General features: G+C 46.5%; 1 protein-coding gene across 1 annotated transcript in view; it reads left to right on the forward strand.

Annotated features, from left to right (window-relative positions):
* The window catches only part of TTLL11 (tubulin tyrosine ligase like 11), a 275037-nt gene that overhangs the window by 115915 nt on the left and 135068 nt on the right, over nt 1–24054 (forward strand). Inside the window, exons 5-6 of the mRNA XM_027966476.3 lie at nt 1688–1783; nt 2530–2645. Coding sequence (XP_027822277.2) covers nt 1688–1783; nt 2530–2645 — 212 coding nt within the window. The remainder of the gene's footprint in view (nt 1–1687; nt 1784–2529; nt 2646–24054) is intronic.

Below are 24054 nucleotides of genomic sequence, written 5' to 3' on the forward strand. Positions count from 1 at the left end.
GTTAGACTGATGATGTCACCAGAGTCTCTTACAGGCCTCATTACTCATATCCACTTGTCATATATTATTAAGCAGATCTATAATACATGTAACATTTTCTACTGAATTTCCATTCCTTTCTTCTTATGACCAGGAAAAGAAAAATAGAGTGAGGATGACTTTTCCCAACTTTTCATCCTTATTGTCCTTTCTTGAAGAATAAACTCATCTTGAATTACACGCCCTGCCTCCCACCCCCAAATGGTCATTCGGGCTCTGAGTTCATTAATTAATAAGGATGAGGCTACACTTTAATAATGATCATTTAACTAATGCATATTCTAGACAGACAAGTAAATGGATTTCCCCTCATATTTCCTTCTTGAGTCCACAGAGGAGGCGATGCAGCTGTATCTTTGTTCTCTCCCCTCCTTTATTCTCCATGTTACTTTTTGAAGCTTTGGGATGGTATCACTCATATTAGGAGTTTTCTTCTACCTTATCACCTCCTAGAGAGATAACGACAGTCCTCCCAAGAATCTGGCATCCTCATAGTCCACGTCTGAATTCAATTAGAAACTGCGATCTCAAGGGTGAGGAGATGTTGTCTAAAGGGCTGTTTCAGGGCTAGGGAATGAAATGCACAGGGTGACTTATACCCCAAGCAGGGGACTCCTGAGGAATTGAAAGAGTCCAGAAGACAAAGCCACACCTGAGGCAGAATGCCAGGTTCAAGAGCAGGCGGTTGGCCGGTTGGCAAGGGTGCTATGCTAAACCTGGCCGTGGGCGCAGGCTGGCTCCAGGGGCGTATGGGCTGTGCCATCACAGAGGGCCCCACACTCCAAAGGGCTCCATGCTTGGTTTAATGCTCTGTTTCAGCATCATGAAATTTGTTAATGCTTTTTGAACACTGCATTTCTATCTTGCACCGGGTCCCACAAACTGCATAGCAGTTCTGCAGTTCTGAAATCCAGCTCTGTCCTTTATGAGAGGAGCAGTCTCAGGGAAACCCACTGGCCTTTCCAAGACTCACTTTTTGCTTCTGTGAAATGCAGGGCACGATCCCTGCTTCAAGTATGCTGTCGTGAGAATGAAGCAAGATTGTGAATAATTGGTGCCCAGTGGGCACCTAATAAATACTCCCTTCTTCTTGGGTAGGAGGGTCCATCAGAATTATCCAGGGGATTTGTTACTGAAAATACGCTGGCTGTGTTCCACCCTGAAAGACTCTGACTCATAGGTGTGGGCTAGGGATGAGCAGTGGTTTTGAAAGGGGTCCCTAAGTGATGCTGATATATACCCGAGGTTAAGAAACATAGTCTCAGGTTTTTTAGAGATCCAGCTAAGAGGCAACTTAAAAGAGGATAACAGGAGAGGGAGAAATTGATGGACAATTACTGATCCTTAACATAATAAAAAACCTGTTAAAGAAGAGCGAGGTCATCATCTTACAGCCCTTCAGATGACACCGATGGTGCTGAAATGAACCATGGCTCCTCATCCCATTACCAAGGTCCCTATAAAATTTTCTGCTGTCCATTTGGCCTGACAAGTCCATCCAGAGGAAGAGGGGCTATGGATGAGTGAAGCCAGGGTCAAGGCCCAGGTTGGGGGGCGGAGGTGGAATTTACTTTCACCTTAATACCCCTAATACAGTACCCAATTCCTAAAAAGACACTGTAACTAATTCTGAATTATGTTTATCCAGATTTTAGGCTTTGACATTCTTCTCATGAAAAATCTGAAGCCTATACTACTCGAAGTAAATGCAAATCCCAGCATGCGAATTGAACACGAGCAAGAAGTAAGTATTTCGAGTATCTCCTTGAATACAGTACCAGGCAAACTGAACGGTCCCCCTCTTCTCGCTGCTCCCTTGGCTAAACAAGATTTGACATTGTCAGATTTGCCCGGCCAAGTTCTGTTCCTGCCTAAATAACTTCAGTTTTGTTGAGCTCAGAACTTCGTCCATTAATATAAGACCTATCCAACCTATGGTGACTACCCCGCGTGCCCTTCTGCAGTTCTGAAGATCTGCAAATGGAGAAGCAGCTGAGCCTTTCCATCAGTTTTGACATGAACTAATTAGTTAGCCTCAGGAGATGAACTAATTGAAATTCTATGAATATGATTTAGCCATGTCGACATGCTTGAGTCCCTAAGATAAATAGTACATTGAGCAGTGCTTATCTCCCTCCAGCTGCCCCTCCCTCCCACTTAAGAGTGCATTAAGAAAGACTGGAAGGAAATACACCGACTAGTAATCCTGGGTTTTGGGTGGGGGTGGATTATGAAGGTTCTTTTCTTCACCTCTTCCATATTTTCAAATATTCTACAATGAGCATATGTCATTTTGATAATGAGAAAAACCCAGTGCTCTTTTTCCCCCTTCGTGTATTTTGTTGATTTGTAAAAGGAAACTGACATTTTAAAGGTAGACTGAAGGGAGCCTTTAAACAATTCTCACAGTACAACCACTGGGGCTGCGCTTGTAGTCAGCTGGTGCTGAATCACTGTCTCTACCATAACATGGAATCCTTACCCTTCAAGCTCTCTCCAGGGGTATTTGAGAATGTCCCCAGTCTTGTCGATGAAGAAGTGAAAGTGGCCGTGATCAGAGACACTCTGCGTCTCATGGACCCACTTAAAAAGAAAAGAGAGAGCCAGTAAGTATTTTTTATATCATTTATTTCTATCAATTCTGCTTCCCATGTCCTAAGCAGGTAAGCCAAGTTCTCAAAACATGTTAGCATTGTGAGTGAGATGTATACCTTTAACAACCTAATAAATCATATTTTCATCTATGAGTATTGCCCTCCAGATATAGTGACTCAGAGTCAAGAGATGGAGACACTTGCAGTTCAGCAGATGAATTTTTAGCCAATCGTTATCTGAGTCTGGAAAGTCTTTCTGAAAACCCGCTCTCCCCCAGTGACAGAATCTCCCTTCCCTCACCATTGCCCACGTGGTGCTTCTCTGTGACACTCTCAAACATAGGCAAAGAGTACACAATGCTAGAGAATGGGGCCACAGGTAACCTGGACGTGTGTCGTAAGGATCGCTCTCTTTTAATTTTCTTCATGATGTTAACTCTCTTGCAATGTAAATTTTTTGTTTCAAAATCTGCAGAACCAATTGTCAAACCTGTGGCAGTTCTATAATATTTACAACCTTATAATACCTGTTCATCCCACCCACCCACTAACACCTAACTGGAATATTGATGGGAGTATGTGCCCAGCCCCTCCCTCCATGGAATCATGGAATGTCACTTGGGTATTTTGTTGGTTTTGTTTTCACCAAATTCCTGGCTTTTGCAAAGTGAGGGTTAAGTAAATATCATTGTGCCTGTTTTACGCAGAAAAACCAAAGCACTCCTGGTACTCCTGACATATCAGTTGGACCCCAACACCCCCCAGACAAGTAAAGCATTTGTCAGCTGTGGTTTAGGAACGTGAGGAACCCTCACTTCCCTGAGCAAGTGGTGCTTCGCAGGCTCCTCTTACTGCTGCCCCTCACCAACTGGGCTCAAGCCCCAATATTGTCAGAATCACCCTCCAGTAGTACTTCCCCTCTTGGCCGCACATCAGAACCATCTGGAGAGCTCTCGTAAATACCAGTGCAAGCACCCCCACCTCTAGAGATGCTGCTTTTAATCAGGCTGGGCTGGAGACCTGACCGCAGAAACAGTGTAGGTTCCCCAGGTAAGTCTATCTCGCAGCCAAGGCTGGGCACTGCCGCCCTGCAGGAAATGTCGTTCTGAAGGAGCCTTTGTCTTATTCTGAGTCAGGCTGGATGGTGCCTCTTGGTTGAGTTCTCTTCCAGAGCATTCTTTGCTGTGTGAGGCACAGATCCAAGGCCAGCAAGGCTAGCTGAGAACGCTCACCTGTGGTTCACATGGGCTGATCCCACCAGGTGTGGCCTCCACTAACAGGGGGCTTCAAAGTGGTGGTGGGTCAGGTCTGTGGAACCCCTCACAGGAGCAGCTCACGGCAGCTGGATAATGGGTCTACTCATATATACATGCAGCTGCCTTTTTTAGCCATCCTTGAGGAAAAGCAGGGGATTAATTGCAGTTTGGTCAGATTCATTGCAATGTAATTCATTTCTCAAAAATCTACTTTCTAATGGTTATTGATCTCACTGGTAGAGATTAGGCCTTGAGTGATTGGGTTGCACTGCAGGGAGATTTTGGCAGCTATCATGCCAGGATGGCTCAGGGGAATAGATTTTTAGAGGACCTTGACACGTTAACCCTCTGATTCCTTTGGTGGGAACAAGTTCAAAGGCCATTGTGTGGCCTAAGCCTTCTTAACCTGTGCCACCAAAACCGGGAAGAGAGGAAAAGGGACTGCTGTATTTCACAGTAGATGGCCTCAAAACATGATCAGCTTTCATTTTCTGGTTCTAGTTGTTTGGGTTTTTTTTTTTCCCCCCACCAGCACCTGGCATTCGATGTGATACATATGAGCTGCAGATCTAAAAGTTAAAAGCAATTTAAATGGGCCCAGGACCATTGGGAGGGATGGGAAAGGCACTTTACAACTTATCAAGTCATAAGTAGCAGCACCTCATTTTTAATTTAAAAAGCATTGACTTTTCTCTTTTTTTTCTAACTGATAACCAAGAACAGTTAGAGTTTCAAGAACCTGACTTCAATCTTAATAGAAAAATGCTTTCATCTCACCCTTTCCCTACCTACAATATAAGGGTGTATGTTAATAGCTAAATGGCATTTACTGATATTTTCCCTTAATTATACCTTTTTTTAAAAAAACAAAAGCGAGCAACGATTGTCCATGAAAGCATTTTGTAATCTGTAAAGTGCGTTATATGTAAGGAATTATTATCAGCATTTTGATAACTTTACCATAGGGTTTTTCTGGTGGCTCAGACTGTAAAGAATCTGCCTGCAATGAGGGAGACCAGGGTTCGATCCCTGGGTAGGGAAGATCCCTAGGAGAACTAAATGGCAACCCACTGCAGTATTCTTGTCTGGAGAATTTCATGGACTTAGGAGCCTGGCGGGCTATTGTCCATGGGATCACAGAGTTGGACACGACTGAATGACTAACACTTGGCTACAAACCAAAAGGCTGAAATTATTCTCAATTCCAAATGTTTCAGAAAAACTTGGAAAAGCACCGCATTTGTGCCCATAGCTAAGGCACAGTGTTGCAGTGTTGAACTGTGTGTTCAAATCTGGGACCAGGTCACACCAACTGCAGGAAGTGACGTCACAAGGACTTCTAGGCCAGAAGTTAACTTTAGAAGCCAGAGTTTCTTGTGTTTGAATAGGATCCAACCTAAATATTTAAAAAACAAATAGTTTCCTTGCCTTGCTCTTCAACTCCTTAGCAAAAGAGAGTTTGATGTGTCCCTCATCAGTTCATTGAATACACTTTGCCAGCAAGACTGTCGAAGGTAGTTTTCACTTTTCCTGCACAGACTGAAGCAAAAAGGCTTAAACTGCTCTAAACTGCTCTATAAAGGTGCAGAGGGGGCCTTGGAAGGGTCTCAGATACCTGTGTCTGTGTGTCCTGCATCTTCACACACCCCATGAGAGGGGGGGCATGTAGGCTGTGGTCAGTCTATTGCGGTAGAGAGCAATCCTCTTGCCTTCCACGGGGAGAGGGACCTGTGACCCTACTGAGTGGGTATAGTGGATAGAACTTTCTCCTGAGCTGCAGAGACTGAGATTCAAATCTTGACGTTGAAGATGTGGAGAGCTATTCTGAGCCTCGGTATCCTTTTCTATAAAATGGAGATAATGATGTTTAAGTGAAGCAACGTGTGAGACTTACTATATAGTGTGTGTATGCTCAGTCGTGTCCGAGTCTTTGTGACCCCATGGACTGTAGCCCACCAGGCTCCTCTGTCCATGGAATTCTCCAGGCAAGACTACTGGAGTGGGTTGCCTTTCCCTTCTCCAGGGGATCTTTCCCACCCAGGGATTGAACCTGAGTCTCCTGCTCGTCCCCTGCATTACAGGTGTATTCTTTACCGCTGAGCCACCTTACTATATACTAGGCACTTAATAATGCTTAGTTTACTACTCACCAATAAAATTATCTACTATAATTTGAACAAACAAACAGTGCTTACCATGCTCTTTTCTGATATACTTAAAGTAGACTTTCGAGTTTAAAACCAATGACATATCCTAAAACCAAAGCTGTTGGGCCACTGTAACTAAACTTGGCATTGGAGCTGACTGCAATGGAAAATTTTGTTTCCATGTTAACATGATGTCACTCGCCCAGACAAATTTATTTGTTGGGTTAGGAGAAAGTATACCTTTGGCCTTAGAAGGAACAAAATAGCTGTCATATGAGAGCTGTTTTGAACCATGATGACTTTTTGTAATATCTGATGACTCTGTTGATTTACTTACTAGGAGTCTTTGGAGGCACTGCAGGGGCGGGGGAAGGGCGATTGATGGGATAGTATTCTAGAACCCTCATATATCTCTGCACACACATATGGAGGTAAAAATCCACACAATGTAAAATCAGCCGTACAAACATATACAGTTCAGTGGCATTTATTTAGCACATCCATAACATTGTACAACCAGCACCCCTTTCTAGTCCCAAAATATTTTGTCACCCCAAAAGGTAACCCGTTATCCATTAAGCACTCACTCCCCATTCCCGCCTCTGCCAACCTATTTTCTGTCTCTGGATTTACCTTTTTTGGTTATTTCATGTAAGTGGAGTTTTTGGGTGGCTGTCTTCTTTCACTTAGCATGTTTTTGGTTCACCCATGTTACAATATGTATCAGTACTTTATTCCTTCTTATGCCCCAATAATGTTCCATTCTATGGATATACCACATTTTATTATCCATTCGTCACTTGATGGACATTTCTGGGGGAGTCATTTCTTTTTTAGCCAGAGGGGAGCTGGGATGACTTATTTTATACTTTGGCATTCTCTAGATTTCCTTTGAGAGGGAAGGGCCTTTTCTGCTACAAGAAGTTTCTAAAGCCCCTGGTTTAATCCAGCCCCAGCATTTTATCGATAGAGGCACAGAGCTGCCAGGGACTTAGAAACCAGCATGACCGTCAGCTCCTGGGCTCAAGAACGTCCTTCAAGAGCATCCATGTCAGAGGAGCAGCTCGTGTCCCGACGAGGCCCTGGACTTGATCTCTGATCAGTGCGTGATGAGCTTGGCCAAGTCGCTTTATTCTCTGATCGCATCTTTGAAACGATCAAGGGCTCAAGGGCTCTCCTTGCCTGGACTGTCACTGGCATCATGTGAAACGACACATACGAGAGGCCTTCATGGCATCTGAGGGTACTAGACAAATGCTAGTTCTCAGGGTCACCACGTGGTCAATCAGACTTCGTTTGAAAGTTATGCTGATAGTGACACGTAAGTCACAGCTCCTGAAGCAGCCTGTTTGAGTTGTGTATGTAATGATTCCGCCTGTCTGAACTGTACAAAACTGAGATGATGAAGATCCATCACTTGCCGGGGGGCGAGGGGGGAATCAGGAAAAACAGTGGAAGCTGTCCTCTTTTCTCAAGGTATTTGGGGAGCCTAAGGTTTTCTATTGAAACACTTCTATCAGGAGCAGAAGAGGATAAATTGCTTTCCTAGATTATTTTATGAACAAAGTGATTATTCCATCAACTGATTAGTTTTTGGAAGATGGGTTTACCCCTGGTGGAGCCATTTTACTAGTAGTTTGCTCCTTTTCCTGGATGTAGACGTTTCTAGTAGCCATTTCCCTTTCTTAGGAATCATTACCCTTTAGGACCCCCAGAGTAATATAAAGCCAGGGACAGGCTTGGAGGAATCTGAGGGGATTTCTTCATGCCATTCAGAGCCTGGGAGCCTCTTGCCTCTTATTCAAAGTGTACATTTGGAACATGGTTATGTAAGTCACAGAAGCCCCTTTTCCCACAGCAGCGTTTCATGGTCCTCTCCCAGCTTCACGTACCTCCTATCACCATGACAATCAGGTTTATATGAAGGGTGGAGTCAGCCTGCCAGTACAGCTTCGTCTCCAATTCAGAGAGGTTCCTCTTCTGAAGGCTTCACTGGGAGATCAGGCTTCACTTCTTACCTTGACTCTCAAGTGTATCCCTTGGATCTTGTGACATGTTTAGAACCCACACACTAAGTGAATCCTCAAATTAGGTTGATTCTATGTAGAATCTAGAATAAAGGTGAAACATTCTAACATAGCATTCTCTTCTTAGGGCTTCCCAGGTGGCGCTAGTGGTAAAGAAGCCGCCTGCCAATGCGGGGGACATAAAGAGATGCCGGTTTAATACCTCGGTGCGGAAGATCCCCTGGAGGAGGGCACGGCAACCCACTCCAGGATTCTTGCCTGGAGAATCCCATGGACAGAGGAGCCTGGCAGGCTGCAGTCCATAGTGTCACCAGAGTCGGACACGACTGAAGCGACTCTGCACACACGCTTTCTAAGAGAACGGAGATCAAGGAATCTCCCAGTGGTTCAGTTTCACAGCTGAGGGCTTGTAGTCTGGTCAAGGAATGTAACTCCGTCCTGTCCTGGGGAAGAGTATCAAAAATACATTAACCAGAAATTCCCTCAAGCCCTGATCTCTACCCCTTAAATTGGCAGTGTATCCCGACTGAAATCCCCTCAGTGATAGACAAGAAGGGTTTCTAAACTGTTTGGGCTAAACATGCCTTCGTGAATGTAGAACAGTATCTTTCTTACTTTTCAGAGTAGTCTTCTGGAAGCAAGCATTCTTTCAGAAGAATCATCTAACCACCCTGTCCAATGGCCCATCCACTTGTACACAGCTGACATTTTGTTGAAATTCTGGGGCTTTGTTGACCCCTTGATTTCTTTGTGGCAAGCCCCTACAGACGAGCATGCCCTGACCCCAAGAACCTCTGAAGATTTCACATAAATCAGAGTCACAAAGAGATGAATATTTGCACACTCATTGGGGCTTCATTTTACAACCTGTATCGGGATCACTTACACAGATACTGGTTCTTTAGAGCATCTTTTGAGCACTGACTGTGTGCCAGGGAGATGACTGTGAAAGGGAAGTGAGAGTGTCCGACTCTTTGAGACCCCACAGACTGTAGCTCACCAGGCTCCCCTGTCCAGAGAATTTCCCAGGCAGGAATACTGGAGTGGGTTACCATTCCCTCCTCCAGGGGATCTTCCTGACCCAGGGATCCAACTTGGGTCTCCCGCACTGCAGGTAATTTCTTTACCATCTGAACCACCAGGGAAAGCCCCAGGGAGAAGACTATGGAAGTGAATTAGCTCACAGGTCAATAAGGGAGGCAAGACTCACAAATATCTATGAGGTAGAAAGTTACAAGGTGCCCGAAATATAAAGATGAAGTAACGAGGGAAGAAAATGTAAGGAAAGATAATTTCCTGATAAGACGAGTTTTTAAAAAAAAAAACGACAAGGAAGAGGTGGCGAGGAAACTGAGGTTTCAAGGATGAGTAATATTTGGAACACACAGAGGGATGGAAGGATCCCCCTGGTGGAGGAAACAAAGGCACGGGGGTCTGTTGGGGGAAATGTGAGGAGTTAAGTCAGCTGGCGAGGCAGAGGCATGAAGCGGATGAGTAGAGAAGGGGGCTGGTGGGGAGGTAGACGCAGACCCAGAGGCCAGAGGTGGGTGACCTGGGGTGACAGGCTGAGCAGATCCAAGCTTGTCTTCAACCTGACTCAGAAACATGAAGGTCTCCGGAGGGTCCATGATCCCCGTAATGACACAAAATTTCATGTCCGTGTCTATTTTTCCTGGAGAAAAGGTCAGAAATTTTTCATCATATTTTCAAAAAGCTAAGAACCCATCAGTCCTATTGTCACTGGGGGCTCCAGGGAGCCGGGGCGATTTGCACCCCTGGGGTTTGGGGTGTCATGGCTTCAGGATCCGTCATGCCCACCGTACCTGGCGAGGCTTCACATTTCAGATGGCCATCAGCAAATTAGAAAAATGCGCGTGTATTTTTAAGTAAGGATGGACAGGAAATGACTAATGATACGTGCCTTATGTGCAAGAAGTAAAACCAGACAGCTCTCTCCCATCCATAAACGTTTATGTATTAAGTCAGCAGTAACCAATAGAAAGCCTCTTTTGCCTGCAGCGTGTTGAGCAGGAACTGTTCCCGGGGCTTATAGGGAAGGTGGATTTCCTGGGCCGATGTGAGAGTGCCGTTTCGGGGACCATTAGACAGGAGCTGGGCCCCTCTGCCAGTGGGCAGGCCGCTCCTCCCTGTCCCCCCGGGCGCCGAGCAGATGGGAACCGAGACAAGCATATGGCCCGTCAGTCAGCACTTTTGGGGAAACGGCAGAGTGGAATTCTGCGTGGGCCCTTCCAGAGTTATTCCAGGTAGTGACAGGCGAGCAAATGTGTTTGGAAATTTCCTCATGAGCTGCGCCAGTGAGCCTTAAATGTTCATGGGCCCTTAAATGAGGCGTCGGTGGCTTTTTGGAGGGACGCCTTGCAGTCTGGGCTGAGGATGGAGGTTTAGATACAAGGTCCGCTTGGCCTCAGATAAGTCACCGGACTACCCTGAACCCAGTTTCCTCGTTAAAACAAACCAAAACAAACAAACGAAAAAACCCAAACCAAAAGCAAGCTAAAAAAGCAAACAACAACAAACAAAATAAGGGAAGAAAAGGGAATAACAGTAGCGGCTCTGCCTGTTACAAGGGACCGTTTGGAGAGGGCTTATGGTGCACAGCACAGTGGTATCTACCTTTATTCCTGTTTCGTCCTCACAACGGCCATATGTTGCTGCTGCTTCTGTCTTAAGAGGACAGACACTGAGGTCTGGGGAGGGTGAGTGACAGGCCAGAGACCACACCACTGAAAAGCAAGTGTGTCTAGATCTTGCCTTGAGAGAGTGGACGTGAAGGCATTAAGTGCACTGAGGAGATGTGCACCCACGAGGCATTGTCCTTATCTGACTGGGCTTGTGTCCTCACCCAGACTTTAAGGCTGGGACGCATCCCTTTAGCTTCAATCACTGAACGCAAGTAGGTGCTCACGAGAGATTGATCAGGTCCATGTCAGGGAGCTCCGTGGCCAGCTAGGTGGCTACTTCATATTCACTAAGCTTCAATTAATGAAGATTCACAATGGATGAAATGTAAGCCAAGGCAGAGACCGCCAGCTTAAAGCACAATCTACACATGGCACAAAATGAAACAGATCCGGACTGTTTGTGTACAGTAGGGCCTCCCAGACCGGGAACATGCCGGAAGTTCAGAAGAGGGCAGGATGAGCCACAGATGAGGCGGAATCGTATGAAATTTACAGGTATTAGATCTTTTTTTCTGACCTACAACCGTTGACACTTTCCTATGATTCAACTAATAGCTGGCCTGGAGTGGTCAAGGCAGCCACAGCAAATGAGGTGCGGCTTACATTTTCTTGGGCTTGATTGGGTGGGAAAGATGTAAATAAGCTTGGGGGAGGGAAGGATGGAGGCAGGAAGCTGAGCGTAGGAGTTAGGCAGGGTCCCGGAGGACAATCAATCAGGCCTCCAAAATCGCACTTGGGGTTGGAGAGGACAGATCTTGCTTCTGTGACAGATGCTTCTTGAAATTTTTCTTATTATAAAAGTAACACATGCTCATTATAGAAAAAAAAGGGACAATACCAAAGTGCATAGCATGAAATAAAAATTTCCCTCAAATTCAACCACCCAGAGCTAATCATGATTAACTTTTTAGTTAATAAAAATTATATCATTTTCTTTCTATATTGTTTTATAGCTGAGGCCATACTCTCTCTCTATAATTTTTATATACTGTTTTTATTTTCCTCCATTTTATGTCTCAGTAATTTCCCCTTCTTATTAAGAGCTCGGTAAACATCATTTTCATCAGTGGCTGGGTCAGAGTCTGCCTCCGTATGGAGCAATGTTTGGTTTATTTCCAGCATCTTGTGCTTAAAGCTCTGTGTGCTACCTATTTATTTTACTTTTAAAATTATTTATTTGTTTATTTTCTTTTTGGCTGTGCTGACTTTTCACTGCTGCGCGCTGGCTTTCTCCACTTGCAGCAAGTGGGGGCTGCTGTTCAGCTGTTACACACAGGCTTCTCACTGTGGTGGCTTCTCCTATTGGAGAGCACCGGCTCCAAGGCACAAGGGCTTCAGTAGTTGAGGTGCACAGACCGTGTCCCCTGCATTGGCAGGCAGATTCGCAGCCGCTGAACCACCAGGGAAATCCTCTGTGTGCTATTTAGGAGTCCATCTTAGGCTGGAGAGAGCCCCTCAGGAAGCGGAACTGGACAGGCCCTGCTGTTCGTAAGGCCCTGGTGGGAGAGCAGAGTGGTTAGAATCGGAGCTGGCGCTTTGGGGGTGAATCCTGTCACTGCCATCTGCAGCCCTAGATGATACAGAGTTTCTTCCCCTCTCTGCACTTTGATCTTTCTCATCCATTTAAGGGTGTTTGCAGTTGGATGTTTTTAAATCTGCAAAGCAAGGACTTCTTTATTTGGAGGGAGGGAAGATGCTGCTTATTCCTAAGAGAGTGTTTGTCATGGGAAATATCCAATCTGAATGTAGTATTTAAATAATAAGTATATTATTTACGTCAAAGGATATATACAACCTGGGGAGGTGTTTTTTGTTTTTTTGTTTCTAATGTGTGAAGGAGAAGATGGTCAAATAAGTGGGAACTGATCCCAACAGTGACAGGTTGATCTTCGGCTGCCAGGCTGGATTTGATTTCCCTCTAATTATCTGCTAGATTAAAAGAAACGAAAGCTCGAAATCAAAGCCAGTTTTAGCTGTCATTGGAAAGCCCCTGGTTATTACACCAAATGCTGGGCAGCATTCTCCAGCTGCTTTCTTTCCTTTCCTTTTTACTCAGTTTCCATTTTTTTTCCTTCCCTTTTTAAGCAGTGGTGGCTCAGAGGTTAAAGCGTCTGCCCCCAATGCGGGAGACCCAGGTTCGATCCCTGGGTCGGGAAGATCCCCTGGAGAAGGAAATGGTAACCCACTCCAGTATTCTTGCCTGGAGAATCCCATGGACGGAGAAGCCTGGTAGGTTACAGTCCATGGGGTCGCAAAGAGTCGGACGCGACTGAGCGACTTCACTTCACTTTTAAGCAGTAGAAGAGACTCTTGAAACTCTCATCACAGAGGCTAATGCGAGGGAGTGGGGAGAGGGTGGACATCGAACAGTTCCGAGGGCTAGGATCCGCCCCTCAGCTCATCCTGCGCTGTGCTGGCATCCTAGCTGAGCAGGGCAACGTGGGGGACTGCCTGTTCAGGGTGTGCGCTTTCTGTTGGGGCGAGATCGGGGTTGGGGACTGCCTGTTTGGGGGAGCCTTCATTTGCTCAGAGAGGCTCTCTTTCTTCCTCCAGTCTGTCCAGGCCTGGACAGCACCCGAGGTCGGCCTGGAGAAGCTGCTGAGACCTGTGTGAATGAACGCGTGCGCGCATGCGTGGATGGATGAGTGTCAGGCCCGGCTAGAGGCTGGGTCAGGATGAGCCTCTGTGAGATGCAGGATGCCTGGGAGTATAGGAGCTCTGCAAGGTGGGCGGGATGGAGCTGGCGTGAGAGGCCTCGGCAGGGAAAACGGTTCCCATGAGGGCTTGAAGGCAGGCCAGAGCACCGGACTCTCAAAGCACAGGAAGAGCTCCAGAACTCCAGCCACGTGGTTTGTAAAACACTCTAAGCTGGAAACAATCTATCCACCAACAGAAAAATACACGCCTGATGGGTATTCATTCGCTGGAATACTGTATATCAATGGAAATGCATGAAGGATGTACTTCCAGTGTGGTGATATTCACATTGAGATTGAGAAAAAGAAGCAAATCATAAAAAATATCTAGAGTATGGTTCCAACTCAAAACAGAAAAAAACTAAACTTTATTACTTTTTATTGTGCTTTAATAAAAACCAAAGATTCTACTTTCTTAACAGAAAAATATTAAATGCTATGTAAAAGCCAGAGAGTTCCAGAAAAACATCTATTTCTGCTTTATTGACTATGCCAAAGCCTTTGACTGTGTGGATCACAAGAAACTGTGGAAAATTCTGAAAGAGATGGGAATACAGACCACCTGACCTGCCTCTTGAGAAGCCTATATGCAGGTCAGGAAGCAACAGTTAGAATTGGACATGGAACAACAGACTGGTTCCAAATAGGAAAAGAAGTACATCAAGGCTGCATATTGTCACCCTGCTTATTTAACTTATATGCAGAGTACATCATGAGAAATGCTGGGCTGACTGAAGCACAAGCTGGAATCAAGATTGCTGGGAGAAATATCAATCACCTCAGATATGCAGATGACACCACCCTTATGGAAGAAAGCAAAGAAGAACTAAAGAGCCTTTTGATGAAAGTGAAAGAGGAGAGTGAAAAAGTTGGCTTAAAGCTCAACAGTCAGAAAACTAAGATCATGGCATTCAGTCCCATCACATCATGGCAAACAGATGAGGAAACAGTGGAAACAGTGGCTGACTTTATATTTTTGGGCTCCAAAATCACTGCAGATGGTGATTGCAGCCATGAAATTAACAGACACTTACTCCTTGGAAGGAAAGTTATGACCAACCTAGATAGCATATTAAAAAGCAGAGACATTACTTTGTCAACAAGGTCTGTCTAGTCAAGGCTATGGTTTTTCCAGTAGTCATGTATGGATGTGAGAGTTGGACTATAAAGAAAGCTGAGCGCCAAAGAATTGATGCTTTTGAACTGTGGTGTTGGAGAAGACTCTTGAGAGTCCCTTGGACTGCAAGGAGATCCAACCAGTCCATCCTAAAGGAGATCAGTCCTGGGTGTTCATTGCAGGATTGATGTTGAAGCTGAAAACCAATACTTTGTCCACCTAATGTGAAGAGCTGACTCATTTGAAAAGACCCTGATGCTGGGAAAGATTGAGGGCAGGAAGAGAAGGGGACAACAGAGGATGAAATGGTTGGATGGCATCACTGACTCGGTGGACATGAGTTTGGGTAAACTCCGGGGATTGGTGATGGATAGGGAGGCCTGGTGTGCTGTGGTTCATGGGGTCGCAAAGAGTCGGACACAACTGAGCGACTGAACTGGACGGAACTGAACTGAACTGAATTATAGTAGTCTGCCTGGATGCATAAACTTTATTTTATAAAGATGTAACCTTACATGGCAAAAATATGAAGGAAAGCACAGAAGAAGGATCAGAGAGTTTTAAGATGGGTGCTTCTGGGTGTAGGTGGGAGAGGGACCTGTAAGGGGTACATACAAGTGGTCCATTGAGATCCTGACTGTGTTCAATCTCTTAACCTGGGTGAAGTCTGTGTGGCAGAATTACATTGGGTAAGCAGGGATAGGGTCAGGAGACAGATACTGCAGGGTCTAATGGGGCAGACCAAGCATTTTGCTTTTCATCCTAATGAAAAGACTTTCATTTTTTGATTGAAGTATAGTTGATTTAAAATAATGTGTTAGTTTCTGGTAGATAGCAAAGTGATTTGGACATATATATATATATATATGTATGTATGTATATGCTTTATTTGGATTCTTTTCCATTAGAGTTTATTACAGAATGCAGAATATAGTTCCCTGTGCTATACAGCACATCCTTGTTGTTCATCTATTTTTAAAAATACTTTCATTTATTTTTTGGCTGTGCTGGGTCTTCATTCCTGCGCTCTGGCTTTCTCTAGCTGTGGAGAGTGTGGGCTACTCCGTTGCAGTGTCTTCTCGTTGCAGTGGTTCTCTTGTTGCGGAGCACGGGCTCTAGGGTGCTGGCTTTGCAGTTGCAGCTCCCGGGCTTGAGAGCACAGGCTCGGTAGTTTTGGCACACGGGCTTAGCTTTGTGGGATCTTCCAGGATCAGGGATCGAACCCGTGTCTTCTGCACTGGCAGGCAGATTCTTTACCACTGAGCTACCAGGGAAGCCTCTGTTCATCTGTTTTATCCATGGTAGTGTGCATCTGTTCATCTCACAGTGGACAGGTTTTAAACAGCAGGGGGACATGGTGAGATTTGTGTTTTCAAAAGGTCTCTTGGGCTGAGGCGTGACCACCAAACTGGAGTGGGGCTAGGGAGGATGTGGGGGGTAGCTAAGAGGTGTGAGAGATGGTTATGTGGATTAGGGTGGCAGTGGAAGGGGCAGAGAGAAATAGCGTATTTAAGAGGACTTTAGGAGAATGGATGGGTAGGAGATTTGGGGATGCGTTGGATGCGAGAGGTGAGGATGAAAGAGGAGTCAAAAAAGGGGGCTGGTTGAGCAACTGAGTGGCTGTTGGTGGCAGGAAGCCCTGGGGATGCAGCAGGTGGGGGGAAGTGGTGCCAGGTCATGAGACCTCCTGCACCTCCAGTAAACTGTCTGCTGGATAGCTGGGTATAGGGCCTGGGGTCTTCTGAGGGGGTAGGGCCGATTATGGGGAGAGCTGTTCCCTGGAGTAGACCGGGACATCCATATGGGTGCACCCAACTGTCAAGTGGTTTCAGCGGCAACTGTCGTGAAGTGGGCTGAGCTGGGGCAGGAGGTCTGGGTTTGGACCCTGACTCTGATGGTCTTTCTGACCTTCTTTAACTCTCTTCCCAGCATCCTGCTCACAGAGTTCAGCCCCGCTTATTGGTTTAGTTGCCAGGCATAGGAGCATGCTGTCTTCAGGGCACCTTTTGCAAACCATCATGCTGTCTTAATTTAATTTCCAGCTTCTGGAGTGCTGCAGGTGCCTTGGTGTCCTTCATGAGCACTGGGCCCTGTGCCCTGGTGGGAAGGGTGGTGGAGGAAGCTTGGGGGTTGGGGTGGGTGGGCAAGGAGGCTCTCTCTGCAGCACTGCTTTGCAGGGCTCCCCATTAGCTGCCTCCTATTCTGCTCATTGTCGTCACCATCATCACCTCCCCACCCCCATACCTGTTCAGTGTTCTGCAGAGTCGTTTCAGAGCCAGTGGTCCATGCACAGTAGGCAGGGTATGAGCCATTATCCCATTTTTATTGTTATTGTTGTTGTTTAGTCTCTTAGTCATGTCTGCCTCTTTGTGACCCCATGGACTGCAGCACGCCAGGCTCCCCTGTCCTTCACCATCTGCTGGAGCTCGCTCAAACTCATGTCCATGGAGTCAGGGATGTCATCCAACCATCTCGTCCTCTGTTGTCCCCTTCTTCTCCTGCCTTCAATCTTTCCCAGCATCAGGGTCTTTTCTAATTTTCCTGGGTAAGGAAACCAAGGCTCAGAGAACAATGGACATTCCACCGGCTTGGGGTTCTTGGACTCTCCACGTGAGAGGAGGTTACCAGTGATGGGAACGCTTGTGTGTTTGTGCAGACCCATCAGCCAAGGCCTCAGATAGATTGCATTTCTGCACATCATGACCCATTTAGGTGCCATAACGGGTGGTGACCAGAATCTGTCCTCAGAGGCCTGATTAAGAAGTGGATCTGGAATTCCTCTGCCAGCAGCAGAGAGTGAAGGAGAATAAAACAGCCTAGGGGACGGTTATACCATTTGTAGCTTGGAAAGTGGTTATATGGAGAGGGGATAAGCTCTCTGAGGGCCACAGTGGGCAGAACCAGGAAACATGGCTGAAGTTGGCAGAGAGAAAATAAGCTCAAGGAAAGAGGGGGAAAAATCACCACCTCCTTACTTTGCCTGAAACGATAAAGGTTGACGCAAAGTAGCAGTGAGTTGTGAGCTCCATGTAGCTGGAAATATTCAAGCCAAGACTGAATGGCCACGTGTAGGGAAGAAGCACAGATATGGGTTCAGTGCCTGATGGTGTGACCTTGGGCAGGTCACCCAACCCCTCTGGATCCCAGTTTCCTCATTTGCATGGCAGGATCATGGTGCAGGCTGGCTGCAAGGGGCCAGTAGGGGCCAGAGCAGCCCGCTGGGTGCACTCATTCCACAAGTAGGTCTGTGTGTGATATCTGTTGTCTGGCTTAATCATCACCAGTTCTCATGCCGGGCTGCCTCTAACATTTGTGGGGCCTGAGAAAGAGAACACCCGGTGGTCCCAGCCCCCTGCCAGCCCTCTTCCTCTTCCCACTCCTGACTCCCCCCTGCAAGGGCTGGGCAGGTCCTCCAGTTCACACATGCAAGCTCTGTCCACACCAGCCCTGCCCCACCAGGCTCTCCTGGCATCTCCTTGTCTAGGAAGCAGGACCGCAGAAAAACCATTTGCCCTCGGGAGGGTGGACTCCAGCCACTTAGGAGGGCACTTCCTGGTACCCAGAGTCAGTGTCCAGAGAGGGTGGGGTACGGGTCCCAGGTGAGCATGTCTCCTTGGCCTTGAGGACTCTGTGCCCCCTGGGAAGGGGGTCTGTCTGAGCTGGGCTGCAGCAGGACCCTCTCAAGCGTAGAGCCAGGACAGGGGCCCAGCGGCCAGGTCTTCTAAGTGCAGTATTTTCTACAAGATTCCTAAGTGGTGGTGCTTAGTGATCCTGCATATGCTGATCTATGAGCCATTCTGGGTTCTCAGTGACAGACTGAGAGGAAGGGGACAAAGTCAGGAAACAGGGAGAATGGACAGGCAGCTGGGGAGGTGTGGGACAGGGCCAGCAGCCCCAATTGTAACCTGGGTCAGGGTTTTCATTCCCATGATCACGGAAGGGTCTGTGGGCAGGGTGTCGCTATAGGAGTTCCCGGGCAGTGGCAGGAGGAGCCCCCTGATTCTGGGCTATCAGCCCATTTGAAGAAGAGACAGCATGAGTACCTCCCCTTGGGAGTGGGGCTGGCACTGGAGGTCAGGGAGAGGGTGCCAAAGACAGGCCTTAGCCATCTCACCTGGAGTTTTAGACACGACTGCAGCCCTATTAGAATAGCCAGCATGGCGGCGGGGATGGCACAACTGGGCATCAGATCCTGGGTTTGAGTCAGCAAGATCACCCCAGATCCTCTTCTGGGGCTTTGGCATCTGTCCTCCTTGCTGAGGCCAGTACAGGCCGAGGGGGTGTCTGGAGGCAGAGTCCTTGGATGCGGGACCTCAGAGCTGAGCAGGTTCAGAGGGGTGAGGCTGCGCTGGCACCTGAATCACCAGAGGTGGGGAGGTTGGTAAAGCCCAGATGGGGGCTTCCCTGGCAGTCATCGGCAGGACTCCACACTTCCACTGAAGGGGGCATAAGTCCCTTTGATCCCTGGTCCAGGAACAAAGAGCCTGCATGCTGCGGCATGGCCAAAAAAGAACACCACCACAAACCAAAAGGCCCAGATGGCTGAGTCCCAGCTCCATTTTCTGATTCATTTTGCATTTCTAGCAGGATCCCAGGTAATGTCAGCACTGTTAGTCCAGGCGGAACAGGACAATTTGAGAACCCCTTGCCTGCCAGCCCCAGGTCCTGGGTCTGTCCCAAACCACTTGAGGACTCAGGGCGGTGGCCCCTCCGCCCCTGCTGGGGTTTGGCACCGTGGGGGAGACGGTGAGCAGTCAGCAGGACTCATCCTTATGCAGAAGACATGGGTGATGCCCCTGGTGAAGGCAGCTACTGGAGATAATTTGCCGATAACACAGAGACAAGACACCCCCAGCTCTGCTCACAGGTGTCACAGACATTGCATGGGATCCCAGGACCGAAAAAGCAGAACAGGGCCACTTCATAAATGCATGTTTCCATTAATCTATTTCCCTTCCCTGCGGGTTTCTGAAGACAAGTGAAATATTAAATGATTGTAAAATTTAACCTTTAAGGCACAATCAAACCCTTTTAAAACAGTTCTTCTAATGAGGGAAAATGTCGCATTATTATTATTTTTCTTTTTTCCGTCTCTTCATTCCCTTCCAGCTGGTTTGCAGGCAAAGTCCTCAGTGATTTCTTAATTTTGACTCAGGCTCTCTCTACAGCCGAACAAGTGGTGGGGAAAATCTCTCTAGGCAACGGCAACATTTCTGTCTCATTTGTTTGGTTTCGCTCTGTAACATGACAGTTTGTGGGGCTGCTAATTCGAACTTAGGCCCTTCTAGGAATGCGTCGTTTGTGAACAGTAAATATATCAGGTTGCAGATTTTAGCCATTTAATTATTGAAAATGGGAATGCTTCCTTGTCTCATGAATATTTTAATATGGAGCAATAGACAAATTGTCTTTCACGCCCAAATTTCATTGTATTTTGGAACCACTTCAGATTGCAGCCTTATCCGATTGCCCTGAAGCTGTGAGCTGGATTTTTCTTCAGGGAATTTGGTAGCAGAGTTACTTTGTTCCAAATCATGAAGAAGTCTGAGACATTTATAGGGAACAGGTCTTCTTAGCGTCATTTAGTTTGTCCTTGGATCTGTAAATGTCCTTGCTGGAAATAGAACCTGAAGCAATACTTTCTGTAAAGCGGATGTAGCATTGCATGGTAGGAACGGAGGGTTCCAGAATCTCACGGGCCTGGGTTTGAATCTTGACTTTCCTCTTGCTCACTGTGTAATTTAAGGCAGTTACTTCCCCAAGTCTCAATGTCTTCATCTGTAAAATGTGAATGATAGTAACTACTTAACAGGATGATTTTGGTTGTTACATAAAGTACTAAATACATAGTATAATGACTGGACATATTATGTATTTAATAAGTGATAGTTTATAATTATCCTTATTGCTTTTCTGTGAAGTGCCTGTCGTAGTACTGAGCATGTAGGAGTTTGGTAAGTGCCATTTTTTAAACATTAATATTTATTTATTGGCTGCGCTGGGTCTTCACTGCTGCACTGGGGCTCTCTCTAGTTGCGGTGAGCAGGGGCCACTTTCTAGTTGCAATGCATGGACATCTCAACTGTGGTGGCCCCACTTGTTGGAGGGCACAGGCTCTAGGCGTGCAGGCTTAGCAGCAGTTTCACACAGGCTTAGTTGCTCCGCATCATGTGGAATCTTCCCAGATTACAGAAAGGGATTGAACCCATGTTTCCTCCATTGGCAGGTGGATTCTTAACCACTGGACCACTGGGGAAAGCTGGTAAATGGTCATTATTAGCATTAGCATTATTATAATTCTCACAGGTGGACATAGATTAAAAATACAATCTTCCACCATGCAAAGCATATGTGTTTTATTTTTTAAGATATTTGAGCCAACAGGAATTTATATAAATAAATGGACAGCCAAATTCAGTTCAGCAAGATTAAAGTAAATTGAAAGTGCTCATATAAATAATTTAAGATAATCCCTGATGCAAAACGTTTGCTCAATTTGTGCCTCAAAATAAAAATGGGTCCCCTAGGTTTTCAGGAATTCCTCTTTGCTGTGCATGGGTTTGCTACTGCTGCTGCTAAGTCATTTCAGTCATGTCCGACTCTGTGCGACCCCATAGACGGCAGCCCACCAGGTTCCCCCGCCCCTGGGATTCTCCAGGCAAGAACACTGGAGTGGGTTGCCATTTTCTTCTCCAATGCATGAAAGTGAAAAGTGAAAGTGAAGTCACTCAGTTGTGTCCAACTCTTAGCAACTCCATGGACTGCAGCCTACCAGGCTCCTCCATCCATGGGATTTTCCAGGCAAGGGTACTGGAGTGGGGTGCCATTGCCTTCTCTGGTGCATGGGTTTGGGAACCTTAAATAAGAACAGTCTTCCTATGGAAGGGCAGCTCTGACATGGGAGGTGACCTGGACTGGGGATGGGAAGTGGGGGAATCAAGGTCCTGGGCCTCACTCTGAGCTTGACCTTGGACAAGCCCACACACTTCTCTGGGCTATGGTCTGCTCATCTCTAGAGTCTCTCTGATGCAAAAATGCTGCACTTCTCTAAGAGCATGTGATTTATTCCCTTTAAAAAGAGAGAGATTTATAAAAAGGGAGATTTCATCCTTTAAAAACCCTTAGACGCTGCACATTTTGCCAGTTGCTTTTAAACCACTAGGTATTAGGTGCCAGATATTTGAGGGTGGCTTAATTGGAAGTTGTGTTTATCATCTGGAGTGTATGTGCACGCACTAAATGTGGTTTTGACAGTCTCTCTCCATCCAGCTACTTGCTTCCAACCGGAATGATTTGCTTCTCCACTGCATTCAGAAGAGACACTTTAGTCCTTGTTACGAACGTTAATTAGTTTGAAGAAGAGAAAAAGGATTGTGTTTCTAAAAATAGTGCTGCTACCGAAGGCCATTTTTGGTGCTGTTATAATCTGGGTGCTTTCGTGAGGATGAGGGCAGCTGGCTCTGCTTTTATTCTCTGCCCAAGAGAATGTTAGCATCTTTGAAATTGGGGAACCAGTCTTCCTAATCAGGGGGTAGAATGATGCGCGTCTCTGTGCTGAGCTGTCATAGAAGTGGCCCAGTGTCTCCCACGGTTTAAACCTTAAATCTGCTAGTTGTTCGTGGGCACCCGTCACACTGGTCTCAGAAGCCTGAAGACATGGCCTGTGACACTCCCCACAGTGTGAACGCATGGTGTCGGTGAGGTGGGCATACAAGTATCGCTGTGGGCCGCACAGCATAGAAAAGGGAAGGAGGGCTGCAGTGCAGACCTGGGCCCTAGTCTTGGCTCTGGTACCGACTTGCTTCTCTGGGTGGAACCTCTGGGTTGTAAGGACATTTAGCGTGGCTCCTCCGTCCGGCTCTGTCATCCGGCCTTTTTTCATTCCTTCGTGGAGGAGCTTGGGCTTGATTGCTGAGGACTGTTTCTGTTCCAACATTCTGCTCGATCAATTATTAATAAAATTAAGTCTCAGGCTTGTTATTTAGGTAGGCATTTTGGTAGAATTCCGACAGCAGGTAAATCTCTGGATGCGTTTCAAATTCTACATGGCTCCGGAAAGTGTGCTTAGTTTTTGAGCTTGGTATTCCACTTATGAGGTTTATTGTTGGCATTTTTTTTTTTTTTTTTGGAGGGGAGGGTCTCCATAAACTGGTTCTTGGCTCTTTCGTAGTAGTTGAGAAATGCTTTGGGATTTTTAATTTTTATTTTTATTGAAGTATAGTTGATTTGGGGCGTGGAAGAGACCTTGATGCTGGAAAAGATTGAGGGTAGGAGGAGAAGGGACGACAGAGGAGGAGATGGTTGGACGGCTTCACCGACTTGATGGACGTGAGTTTGAGCAAACTCTGGGAGATGGTGAAGGACAGGGAAGCCTGCTTTAGTCCATGGGGTTGTAAAGAGTCAGACACGACATAGCAACTGAACAACACCACCGCTGATTTACAATGTTTTGTTAGTTTCAAGCATACAGCCAAGTGATTCAGTTATCCATATGTATTTATCTCAGATTCTTTTCCATTGTAGATTATTACAAGGTACTGAATACAGTTCCCTGTGCTAACAATAGGTTTGTGTTCGTTATCTATTTTTTATATAGTAGTGTGCGTCTGTTGATCTCAAACTCCTAATTTATCCCCCCCATTCCCCTTTGGTAACTATAAGTTTGTTTTCCACGTCTGTGTGTCTGTTTCTGTTCTGTATATAAGCTCATGTGTATCATTTTTAAAGATTCCATATATAGGTGACACCATATGGTGTTTGTCTTTCTCTGACTTACTTCACTTAGAGTGATTATCTCTAGGTCCATCCATGTTGCTGCTAATGGCATTATTTCTTTTTTGTGTGTGTGGTTGAGTAATAGTCCAGTCCATTCTAAAGGAGATCAGTCCTGGGTGTTCTTTGGAAGGAATGATGCTAAAGCTGAAACTCCAGTACTTTGGCCACCTCATGCAAAGAGTTGACTCATTGGAAAAGACTCTGATGCTGGGAGGGATTGGAGGCAGGAGGAGAAGGGGACGACAGAGGATGAGATGGCTGGATGGCATCGCTGACTCGATGGACGTGAGTCTGAGTGAACTCTGGGAGTTGGTGATAGACAGGGAGGCCTGGTGTGCTGCAGTTCATGGGGTCGCAAAGAGTCGGACACGACTGAGCGACTGAACTGAACTGCGCTGAACTGAACAGTCCATTGTGTGTTTATACACCGTGTGCACATTCAGTGTCTCACTTGCGTCTGACTCTTTGAGACCCCGTGGCCTGTAGCCTGCCAGGCTCCTCTGTCCATAAGATTGTCTAGGCAAGCGTACTGGAGTGGGTTGCTGTGCCCTCCCCCAGGGGCTCTTCCCCATCCAGGGATCGAACCTGCGTCCTTCCTCTCCTGCATTGCAGGCAGATTCTTTACTCCTGAGCCTCTGGGGAAGCGTTCATACACCACATCTTTATTCGTTCATCTATTGATGGACAATCAGGTTGCTTCC

Source organism: Ovis aries, chromosome 3, assembly GCF_016772045.2.
Source record: "Ovis aries strain OAR_USU_Benz2616 breed Rambouillet chromosome 3, ARS-UI_Ramb_v3.0, whole genome shotgun sequence".
NCBI classification, from domain to species: Eukaryota; Metazoa; Chordata; class Mammalia; order Artiodactyla; family Bovidae; genus Ovis; species Ovis aries.